General features: G+C 36.3%; 1 protein-coding gene across 6 annotated transcripts in view; it reads right to left on the bottom strand.

The window, feature by feature from the left end:
• The window catches only part of LOC135198093 (polycomb protein SCMH1-like), a 166,524-nt gene extending 153,983 nt beyond the window's left edge, over nucleotides 1–12,541 (bottom strand). For 2 of the 6 annotated variants that reach the window (XM_064225533.1, XM_064225537.1), the window contains exons 1-4: nucleotides 12,258–12,540; nucleotides 5,619–5,678; nucleotides 5,306–5,454; nucleotides 2,551–2,812 (exon numbers count right to left, since the gene is read on the bottom strand). In XM_064225533.1, the coding sequence (XP_064081603.1) occupies nucleotides 2,551–2,812; nucleotides 5,306–5,454; nucleotides 5,619–5,637 (430 nt within the window). In that variant the 5' untranslated portion in view covers nucleotides 5,638–5,678; nucleotides 12,258–12,540. Of the gene's footprint in view, nucleotides 1–2,550; nucleotides 2,813–5,305; nucleotides 5,455–5,618; nucleotides 5,679–11,613; nucleotides 11,633–12,032; nucleotides 12,185–12,257 lie in introns of those variants that run through there. The other 4 variants (XM_064225538.1, XM_064225536.1, XM_064225534.1 and 1 more) reach the window with 4 other exon arrangements.
• Between the last annotated feature and the right edge of the window lie 228 nt (nucleotides 12,542–12,769).

The raw sequence follows: 12,769 nt of genomic DNA, 5'->3' as shown, positions 1-12,769 counted from the left end.
TTGGGTTTCACAATGGCACCAAAGTAGCTTTCCTAAGATCATTAAACTCATGAATAAGATCAATAATCTCTCAAAAAGAGCCATCTCTCAAAAATAACAAATTTTTTTCCAATTTGTATTTTTCATACCAAACAAACCTGAGGTCTTAGCATTAGGATAATAATAGCGCCAAGCTGGAAACCGGTAAAATTAATAATAAACTTGTGAGATCCAGGGACTATTGGCATCTATACCAGGTCACGGGGTATGTAGTACCCAGAATGCCCTTGGCGTCCCGTGACCCGACAGTTACTCTTCCAACCCAGTTTAGGCTGCTAGAGGGGTGGTTGCAGGTGGGCCTTTATCTGTTAAGACCTCAGGGGTGTTAGTTATGAAAAATACAAAATGGTTAAAAATTTGTCTTTTGTTCATATACGAAACAAACCTTTGGTCTTAACATTAGGATAGACTTACTTATTGGTGGGAGGTAAGTCTCTATAACTGACTGGGAGTTTGCCACCTTTATCCATTTCCGAATAGTAGATGTATTCTAAGACATGGGCTATTAACCCTTGAACCAAAGATATATGAGAATCTATTGGTTTCTCCTCTGGGTGTCCTACGATGCCATGGTTTATTACATTACGGAAGATAGAGAACTCTCCATTCTCATAAACCACTCCTGTCACTTGTATCTGGATCTATTATCACCCGTCTCTCTCCTTATTATTGAGAGGAGTGTGTTGCTACTGAAAAGTATACTATACTCTAGATTATCTTTACAGTATGGCTGACAACCTCACCTGCATCTAGTCTGTTCCAGCTCATTCGTATATGAACAAAGAGCCATTCCACTCGACTAAAAAGCTTCTCAAGGAAAAGGGCTCTCAGGTCCTCTTTTGAATTGTGGAACATGAACAATCAGACCCAACAGTATTGATTGCTGAACCATATGAGCAGAGGAGTGACTAATGAACAAAATATTCATGCTCCTAAGCATGGCCAACCTCCTGTAAAACTCCCTTTGTCTGGTACATGTAGATTATGAGACCTAGACAAAACATGAAAATCCTGAATCTGCAAGACCATGACTATAGAAGTCCCTCTGATACCCAGCAGTATCTCATAACCGTGACTTTTCAACTGTGAAGTTGGAAGGGTAGAACCAATCAAACAGAAAAAATTGTATTTCACAAACTCACCCCCACTCACATAAATACCTTTCTACATTCGATAAACACTGCTTAGTAAAACTAAAACAGTTAAAACTACTGTATTTTTGCTTTATTTGATTTGTAAAATATGAGGGAATGTAATTAAATAAAAACACTTAAACAACTGAATTTCAAAAATGAGAACCAGTTGAATATCACGCAATCTCCATCAATGTTTTCATGTCAGATATTCTCTTTATGGGGTTAGATGTGAAATGAGCTCTTATCATTATCTTGTGTCTAGAGCACTTTCTGTATGAATTTCAAGATGGACTACCATCTTTAGGCATCAAAAACTGTGAAGCACCAATAAAAAGAACAACAGGTATTCAGTTTTACTCGTTCAAAGAACAAAATGGCAAAACTAAGGAATTTCTGCATTTGTGCATCTTCAATGTTATAAGTTGAAAGCCACTCCCAAATTTATTTTATAACAAAATACTATCTAACTGTGGGAGTTGTAATTGCAATCATCAGCCCTCTTCCATATGAAAATGGTGTCTTATAACCAAGCTTGAAATTTACTTAGATGGACAAAAGGAAAAGGATACAGAATGTTGAGGTAAACTGCTAACATACCATTAATATTAGGAAGTTTAAGTTAAAAAAGAGAAAAATGGAGAATAGACAGCAAATTGACAATATTTTGTCGCTAAACTTGCCTTGAGTTACACATAAACGAAAGGGCAACTAAAGCAATCGAAAACATTGTTTATGGTGGCTAGTGTTGCCCTGCTCACATACAGCAAGTAATCGATGATCAGATATTTTTTCCTTGGTATTGTAATGCCATTCACTATTCATGAATCAAAACAGTTCCCAGCACTAAACCCACATACATTTTTAACAAATAAGAATCCACTGTTTCTACTTTATTTCTTCACCCCTCCAAAAAAACAACCTCCCACCTACTATTCTGGATGCCCATAAAAAAATCAAAACCAAAGTTCCACTACAAATGTCTAACACTGATTATGCCATACCCGTTCAAGCTGAAATATTACCATTCTGATATCTAACATTAATTAAAATGATTTATTTTAAGACTTCCAATAACAATAAATATACTTCATAGAATATAAATTGAATATAAAAATATAGAAAGGAGTCATAAAATATCATCAGGCACATGCATTGGTTCATGAAGTCTTTTCAAACCTAATAAATAAATGCAAAGAATCAAATGAAAAGCATTCTAATGAAATTATCTACAATAAGTCCCTTACAACATTCTCATCAAATAACCTACATACATATCCTTTAAGACAACTGAAGTAAAATTACCAGGCTATTACTTGCCTTCAGATGAAATTTTAAATCAAAACCCTTTCACACAAGCAAACAGCCTCCAATCTACCTTTCCTACCCGATGCTGCCTCCATGCCGCCAAGGGCAGCTTTGTCTGATGGAGAAACTCCATTTCCAGATGAAGGTGACAAGCTTGCAGTTGTTGATACAGAAGAGGCAACTCCAGCCTCTTCTTCAGTATCTTCCTCCTTTTCTCTTCTTGCCCAGGCCTTAAGGCACTCATTACTACAGAGTTCTCGTCGACGCCCAGAAGAAGAATTGCACTTGACAGGTGTCGATCTAATTACACTTGAACAATTTGCACAGGTACCCTGAAAGTTAATCAGTATTATAGACATTTTTCCACTGGCATGAAAATTATCAATATATTAGTACTTATAGTAAGACTAATGGCTTATAACACATTTATCCACCATCTTCATGATATCCTTAAACATGCCAATTCCAAAACGTACAAAAACCAAGATACTGGAAAAGCTACAAATGATTGTATGTGCATACACGCGTGTGTATTACTGGCTAGAAATAAATACACACAACTTATTCCATCCATATATGAGATTTGACAGCAAGAAAGGAGATGGATGGTGGTTGCTTCATCTTATGATTGATGAGTTTGTATGAAAAATACAGATTATAAAAACTTAAGTTTATTCATAGCACACCCATCAACCATACATACTGAGCTTATATTACAATTAAATTATGAAGTCAAGCACTGGAAGTTCTCAGCCTTTAAAAGAACTAACGGATCCTGTGAATCACTTGGAGACAGATGGGGAAAACTAATTCCAACCAACATCTCATAAGACCCAATTGTGTCTTTCATTCCTAAGGTTACCTAACAAGACTGCCAAACTTTGACTGGAGGACTTACATACTGCCTAAATTAAAATCACCAAAAACAATCACTGTCAAAATTAAAATCACCAATAGCAATCACTACAGTGTGACATGCAGTCTTCTTAGATTCAGATGGGACTAACCAATCATACAGATATCTTGAAGCCATAAGCAGACTGGCGTATCCAGGCTGTCACTGTGCCAAAATCCAGGTAAAGCTCTATGGAGCTGTCACCAAGCCAAAACAAAAGGTACATATTTTGCTTCCCACATATGGCACTGTAAAGCTGTTACCAGGCCAAAACACAAGGCACAGAATAGAAAGATCCTACCTCTTCTCGTAGAGAACTTCCTCAGCTTCACATGTACCAGGGCATGGAGGTATACATCCTCTAAGTTCAAGAGTGAAAATTAAATCTCAGGAATTCTTCATATCCATCCCAAAGGGATTCTGCTGCAAAAACTTCTTCAGTAAGCTTAGGTCAATGATTGGGTATCATTCTCCTATTGCCTTTAAGAACAAGCAAAATACATTACTTCCCAAGGCTCTACCCATATCTCTTAGCTGTGAACTCCTAAGTTTTTGGATGCTGTTTCCTGGGCTGGAACAAGAGTATGTACAACTGCTTCATTTTGTATTCACCCTACAGGTTTGCTACATTAGCCACCACCAAATCATGTCAGTCCTCTACCATGCTCCTTTATCAAGCCACATAGGCAAGGTTTGTGGCTTAGTGTAACAAGTTACTGTTTCATTCCTAGCACAGTTCTTCACTAATTTGAGATGACGGAAATCCCACTCTCCCTCTCCACTCTCAATGGATATTACACCAACTTATCACCAGTCTTTAGTCAAAATAGCCTTTAGAAAATGACAGAAGTCTTTTAGTCTCTTTCATTATTTATTAAAGTAACTCTTAATCGTGATTTGTAGTCTTGAGTACCCTCATCACACAGGAGCTAAGAGTCCTTTTCAAGTGTTTACGTCTTGCAGTTCATAATGGCATTTTTGATTACTTAAGCCTCCTCTATGCATGTCAGTAGTAAGCTTCATACACTTTTTTACAATGTCTCCCTCTCCAGGCTTTGTAGCTAAGACAGCCTTCCAGCAAGGACAGTTTCCTTTTTGGTTCCTTTGCTATCCCTGCCTTTCCATCTTCTACCCAGGAGGATAACCTTCTTGCTTACCTGCAACACACAGAACCATCCTTTTCTTGTCTATTCCTAAATGCAAGACCCCAGCTATATACACTCCTTTGGAAAACTGTCTCTAACTGGGTTTCTTGGGTTATCATAAGAATTATTCTGCAGCTTCTAAAGAAGGCCTTAACTCACTCAAGATCAAAACCCATGAAGTCTGTGCCCTGTCTTCCTCTTTGACTTACACTAAACACTTGCCATTCAAAAAACTTGAGTGTGGTATGTTTACCCATATGACACAGTAAATTGTCATCATGGTCAGCCACATTCTCTCAGGTTAAGGGCTGGATTAATCATCATCATCCTCTGCCATATTATGTTAACTGAAGTAACCTTATCTTCAATTGTGGTGCTTGTTGAGTTTTTTATCATGGAGGTTCCTCCTCCATTGCATAGCCATGCTTACTTATGTAAGCAACCAATGCATAGAGATTCTTACATTACGTACTTTCTTTTTATTGCAAAAACTGATTCTGATCATTAATTTTGGGAACCAGAGTTATTCAAGAGCATTTGTTGTTTCTTCAGAAGATATTTTCATATCTTAAAAAGTTATTGAGTAACCATGAGTAATGTTCCTGACTGTAAGAATATGGAATTCACTTACAACTTAACCTCTGATATTTATAGTAGCTAAGCCAGGCATTCAAAAGCTTTTATTATTTGATGCTTAATAAGAAATTCGGTTATATATAAAAAATAGCCATACATAACAATGCACAATTAATGTACTATACATTTATAATAAAAAAATTCCTAACCTTCATAAGGGCTTTCCTATATTCAGAAAGACACATCTCTGAACAGAATTCCCTTTTTCCTGAACTTGTTGGAAAGACGTACTTCAGCTGGGACTTGACTTCTGAACACCAGGTACAAGTACGTGGATTCTTGGGAGGTCGACCTGGTCCTATTTAGAAAGAGAATAACAAGAAAATCAATCCACTGGTGAACATGTAGCAATCAATCTAGAGACAAAAATTTGGATAAAATTATTAAAATATTTCTTAGTAACTGATTCTTCTCAAACTGACCTATTGGCACTTTCTATTTTGGGGTCCATATCTGACTTACCTCTTCCAGGAGTTGGCATCTTGCTCTTCGTTCCTTCTTAAAGATTCTGCATCACTCCATCTGCATTTAAAAAATTAATTATATAAAATTATATACATTGTAATAGCAAAAATAAAAAGAATATATCAACATAGTAAGAAAAATAAAATCATTCCATATCAATTGACAGACCTAGCTAAAAACTCAGAATTTACATGAAGAGTTGGCTGCACAAACACATGTAGCAAGTAAATGGCCAACAAGGTGGAACCAATTTACCATTCTCTTGAAAAGCCTTGGCAAAAGGTCAGCCATAAACTTCATGATCAACCAACATCTCCTGTTAATTGGTAGCAGTGAAGGAAACAAAGAAGAGCATCTCTTTTACATGCGAAGGGAATGCTCCCATGAATCATGAAGGATAACTCCAAGATTACGAATACATGTAAGTTGCATTTCTGTAAGTATGGGATGTATTGGAGACCACTTTACTATTTCAAACCTGAAAACATACATGTAAACAACTTTTTACCTGTTATGCCTAAGTCCTTTCATTCAAATTTCACACAATAGACCTAGATCTGTCAAGCGAATGCATTAGCGATTTTTTTTTCATCTGAAAGGATCAAATGTTATCAGTTTGGTAAGATTACTTTTAGAATTATAATCAATCATGAATGCAAAATTATTTTTCACAGCTTTGGATATATTTTTTGACAAATATGACATTCAATTCCACAAGAAATGAGTGGTTAACACATTATACACCCCTCCACAAGTCTAACAACAATGAAGAACTACAGTTGGAAACCAGCATCTTTGGGTGGGGAAATAAAAAAAACCTAGTGAAATCCAGGAGTGCATCCTAACCTAACCCAGAGCATCAGATCCTGCACAACTAGGAATTCACGACCTCCTGAACATACCAAACACGACTTAGAAGGTCATATATTACAAAGTAATGCAAGGGTGCTTATTAACCTACCATTAACCTGGACGGATCCACTAACCAAAGCTAAGATACATGCATACACCACTGAGAAACAACAGTTGCTGGCTTATCTGCCTTTGTTATTTGGTACCCCTTTTGTGCCTTTCTCCAGTACCCTGACCCTTCGACTATGTTTTCCCCCTGCGGTAAACTGTACCCTGGTTTACAGAATAAAGCTTTATTTATGGGTTAACTAAAGATTTCCAAAATTACATAACATTAAATTTGTCAAAACAAACCAAAAACCTCTTGACTATTCCACCATTACATAATTTACTTAATATGTTAGCATGTGTTTTCAGAAACTATGGAATGGAATAGTAAATTTTGGCCAACGACCAAGCACTGGGACCTATGAGGTCATTATGCGCTGAAAGAGAAATTGGGAGCACGTACATGCAGTTTTTAAAGGTGTAACAGGAGAAAAACATTGCCTTTGCACTATGAAAAAATTGTTAGGAGATTGTGGAAAGTAAACTGGAAGAACCAAAACAAAGGTACAAGGAATAAAAGGGGTTGCAGCTACGGGCCAAAGGTACGCTGCAAAGATCCTTAGGTACAGTAAGTTCCAAAACTGAAGCGACAAATTTCAGAGAATTTCGTTCGAAATTCACTAACTGGCAACTACAACTCGTAGCTGAAAAATATTTTTTTTTTTCTACAGTGAAAGCTCTATCAAGCAAAATAAAGCTAACATATGATGCACAAATATCAAATCTATGATATTTATAACAATCATAAGAAAAAATTTGGGTAATAGTAATTATTTTAAAGTATAACAATTACTTCAAACTATAGAAACGAAACAATTTGAAATTCTCGTTCAACACGGGATTACCAACATTACCAATGTATATTTCGAGCAATGTGGAAACAAATATTTAATATTATAGTGTATTATTAATTATTTTAGCGAAGATGCATAAAACCATGCAAGTATCAATAGAATGTGAAGGGAAAATCTCCGCGACATTAAACATAATCAACCATGAATGCACCTAGATTCAATGGAGAAGTTGGGGGTGGTTGGTAGTTCTGATTCTAGCTGCTAGGACCGAGCATAAAACACCATCTTCGAGAAAGGCTCTAACCTCTGCTGCTACCTTCAGGTGACTAGGCCTAGTTCCGGGCATTGCAAGGCTTACAATGCAGGGCCACTGTCTGTTATTTAGGCAAAGATAGAACCTTCAGGACCGACACCAGGACCTGTCCTTGCACCTGGGAAACAGACTCGCTATATAAAAAATAAGAAAGTCGTTCGCAAGCAACCAGAACACCCGTAAAATCACCATCTGGTTAAGTAGGGAGAGGACAGACACCAACCACCCCTTCGCCCCTCTACCTCTACCTCTGCCCACAATACTAACTCCACCTTTTTCACTTCAACCTATTACCTCAAATCTTCGAATCATCCAAATCGTGAAATTTAAGACTGAATTTGCGTAAGTGGGCGTATCATAAGGGAGTGATATCACCCAAATTAATATTTCCACTGACAACCAGTAATCAGTTTGATCCAGTCAAGTATCATTGCATAACAGAAATTTATGAGTTTTTTGGGGATATATATATATATATATATATATATATATATATATATATATATATATATATATATATATATATATAAATAGCACCCGAGCATGACCAATAGGCCTAGTGCTCGATTCTTAAAACAGACCTCTGGTTATTCCTGATAGATAAAAACTTCCTGAGAGAGAGAGAGAGAGAGAGAGAGAGAGAGAGAGAGAGAGAGAGAGAGAGAGAGAGAGAGAGAGAGAGAGAGCATAACAGGGGATACTCGAATTAAAATAATGCTCGCCAAGCATATTCACACTCCGGATCGTATGGACAAGAATAGTTTCACTTATGCACTGAAAAAAAAAAAAGGGTGGAAACCTACGAAAATACTTGTTTGGTGCGACCCTGAACGCAATTCAGCATGCAAAAATTTGCACAATCGAGAAATTCCATGAAATTATTACCTAACAAGCTGGAAAATATATTTCCTTAATTCTTGAAATAGGCCTAACCATGTAACCAACGCTAAGCGCGCACATAACTTGGATTTTTTTTTTTTTTTTTTTTTTTTTACACCAACTTGTCTTATTTATATTTCATTTAATCAGATGCTAAACTTCTCTGTACTTTATCAAAAGAAATCATAATAACTTTCGATATAACGCTATAAAAGTAGAAAGTTAATTTACAAACATTAGGCCAATGCTTATGCACACGGTTCCTGCTGCCACTCTATGGTAAACACTTCATATCATACTTTGGAAGCCGCAGATGTTTCTTTGGGGAAATTCTTTTTTTTTTCTATTAATAAACAATTACTGAACTAACATTGATCATTCACTGGGGAAATACTTTGTGCGCTTATACAGTTAATCACTGATACGTATTATCAGATAAATAGGATGACAATAATTGGAATAAAATATACTAACTGGCAACCCCACAAGTTTCTAAAGAAGTACGATCAATTCTGAGATTTGTCGCTTCACTTCTGGAACTTACTGTACAATGCATACAAAGCAATACATGAGGTGCACAGACAGCTATACATCATATTTTTTTCCTGAATACACTATTTTCATTAATCACAATATTTCACAGTTATAACACTGGAATGCTTATTAACAAATCTTTAAGTCAAGTTTCAACAAACAAAATACAAACTGCACCATAGACAAATTCTAAAGTAAACCGAAAACCCTAGTCTGTCATTGATTTGTCAATTCGGCAAACTACTACTCCATGAGCATTGGCAATGTATACTCCAATGTCAAGGCACAGTGCCATTTTACTGTAAGAAACACATGATCCACAATAAAAACCAGGCATTTGCCAAATTTTTTTTACTTTAAACTGGATAAAATAGATATTAAACAGGCTATTTTTCATGTACTATCTTATAGTCTTAAAAACTAACCAATAACAGATTTTATGGCAACTGTGAAAATGAAAATGAAAAATGTATATCATACAAAAGATATTTATCAACATTTCACTTTTGAAGTTCTTCAGACCATATTAATTTCATTCATGGGGGGCAAGTTAGTACCAGCTATTCTGAAATCTTTTTTAAAATGGGAAAAAAAGTAGCAAAGGAGTTTCTTAGGGTAAAAATGGTGTATGTAGTTACTAGATATGCTTTGTATAAATATTATCAACATATCTAAATCAATAGAGATTTCCACACTTCAAACATCCAACTGCTTCACCAAGCATCACAACATTACAGGTATGTACTATTATAGTTTATTTTTAATTGTATCAAACAATTACATATTAAAATTGATTGGCTTCATTGTTATTCTACTACTAAACAGTCCAACAACCCCTATGGCCAAATTGCCAAAGTCACAATAGTGGGGTCCTAATCAGTTTCAACATCGAGATATTTCCATTTCTCAAAGGTATCTCAATGACTATGGGAACCCTTTCCCTCAAATCTGATTTGTTATACTCATGTTTTTTTTCTCGCTAATAATCAGCACGGTTATGGCATTATGTAATACTTCTCTTGGATAAGTGATTACCAAACGTCAACTGGCATAGTCTAGCTCACCACGAAATAGTAATATAGATCTACCTAACTCTTTCTCTTCTTTAAGGAATAACAATTTTAAGTCCTGCAAATTCGTAATTTTGGACTGTCTTTTTTCATATTATTTGCATCATTTTCATTAACTGTAAAGGTTGTTGGTCTTGTTTACAGTTTCTCTCTCTCTCTCTCTCTCTCTCTCTCTCTCTCTTCTCTCCATCCCTTTGAGGTAAATATAGATTGGCAATACATGAGGAAAGACACGTCACACTGTCTTAATATTTTTGTGTTATTTTAAACAATATTCTAATTACGATAATACTAACCTTAATTAGGTATTAGATGATTTTTATCAAACATACCAGAGTCTTTTCTAAAAGAATCACAAGGAAGTCTTTAGCTGCCATATTTGCATAATGGAGGACAACCCCTTTGGAATAAGTGCACCTGACAGACTACTAGTTATCTTCAAATATTACCCTATACAAAACTGTTTCTAATTACTTAATGATTTAATTAAAAGCCAAAATACTGACTTAATAAGGCCTTAATTCTTGGAGAACTTTACATGAAATTTGGAAATAACAATTAGGTTCTGACTTACTACTTTGTTTTAGGATTTTTTTCAGTGCCAAATTAAGACATGAAGTCAATAAATATTTCATATAATTTGGGAATTTGGTAAATATAAAGGAGATGGCCACACAAATGTCTTTTTTTTTCAAATAACTTTTTATACTGAAGAAAATAGAAAAGAGGGTACATATATAATTCTGTAGCCTATACCTAGGTGAGATCATTTGAGAAATTTACCATCTTTTGTTCATATTTACATTTATATCCCCAAGGGGCTTGTACTAAACATAGTGTCATGCTGAGCTTCAACGATGTTTAATAAGAGCACTGCAGGGCTTCTCATTATCTCTGTATATTCTTCAACTTGTCTCACTTGTACTGCATTAGGCCCATATGCAGCTATATTGTTAAGTAAAAAAATTAACCAAATATCTTCATGCAAAGCTCCTCCTTAGAATTACCATCTTTTGTATACATACTAGGTAGGCCAGTTTGCACATTTTTCCAGTTTCCCTTAGTCTGAGCCATTTACAAAAATTTGTGGTAATCAGCCGATCAACGCCATAAAATACATTCTCTGAACTGACATGTCTACAAGTTTGGGCAACACAAGTTTTTCTTAAACCTATTTTCACAGTAGCTAGCTAAACATTTTTGGATAACATATTAAACATAGTACTACAGAGCAAACCTAGGCTACAGCATTATTACCAATGCAAAATAGTAAATCCTATTCCGCAGAGCTCCCGAAAAGGGCCAATTGTCATTGGTTTGGGGGTGGGGTGAGACTGCTTAGATACCATGGACTGGTTCCCGCCGGTCGGTGATCGTAAATACTAGGTAGGTAGTAGGTAGCTACAGGTATTGCATTTTGCATGTTTTTTTTCAAGTCATACCTTTTATCAGTGTTTATGACTTTTCCAGTCTTTTGTTTATGTTCTCACGTTCATCACCGAAGGGCTACTACCTAGCCTATACTACCTAGGCCTACTAACCACTGCGCCCATTCTGCACGTCAACTGCTAGCCTAAGCCTAGGCTAGGTAGCTAGTAGGTAGTTACCGAACCAGAGGAGCGTCATAGCTAGTAGTCTCGTCTAACCGAAATTAAGCCGACTACATCATTTCTGTTTGTATAGGGTAGGCCTAGAGCCCCTGGTCTTCGTCTGGTTACGGTCAATTAGGCTGTGCCTATCGTTCGGCGAATCTGGTTTCCTTGCGGTCGGCCTAATAATGCTTACCTACACATCAAGATCTGCCGACAACCAGACCGATAAGAAACACCTGCACTTGAAAACCGTTGTAAAAATCGCCTACCTTTATAGTACGTTCTCCAAATGAAGGCCAGCGATGGTAAGTGTTACTACAAATGTTAGGTAACGTTGGGGGCTAGGTAGGGTCCACGCCACAGCACAAGCAAACGACAGACTGATACCTACTTTCCCCGAAATCTCAAGCAAACAATATTAACACAAAAATCAACACTCATAAACCATAAGTGCACCACAAGAAGCACGAAAGGGATTCATTAGCACGACTTACGATTCTCTCCTTTTGACATTTGAAAACTTTTTAAGTTTTTCCCGCTAAGGAGCGCAAACGCCCCAAAGGCACAAATAGGAATATGTCACTTGTACATCTTCCGCAGTCGTCCATATACAGAACGAAGTGCACCTCTTTTGTGCCTTGATTAATCTATTTCTCGACAACGCGTTTTTCCTACACAGACGCACTGTTTTTTTCCTTAATGATAATAATAAACACTAGACGCCATATTGTTTTTCCGACTGTGATGATGATGATGCTCCCAATTGAAGAAAACGCGAACGAGTCATCATTTGAAGGGATGACTCACGTAGATACATTTACCGCTTCAAAAAATGTGTTCACTTTTAGTGTCATCTCCAAGGCAGTCGTCGGAAAACATGTGTAATGTGATTCTCGCTCAATAAAATCTTAAAATGATTCAGTCCTTTTGTTATGCTTTAGCGCTATAATAACGAGTATTGATATTTGTTTAAAAATCCATATCGAAGCATGTCATCTGATGCTAA

Source organism: Macrobrachium nipponense, chromosome 21 (assembly GCF_015104395.2).
Source record: "Macrobrachium nipponense isolate FS-2020 chromosome 21, ASM1510439v2, whole genome shotgun sequence".
Classification (NCBI taxonomy): domain Eukaryota; kingdom Metazoa; phylum Arthropoda; class Malacostraca; order Decapoda; family Palaemonidae; genus Macrobrachium; species Macrobrachium nipponense.
The sequence above is the reverse complement of the archived record's forward strand: the minus strand, read 5'-3'. Positions and strand labels throughout refer to the sequence as shown.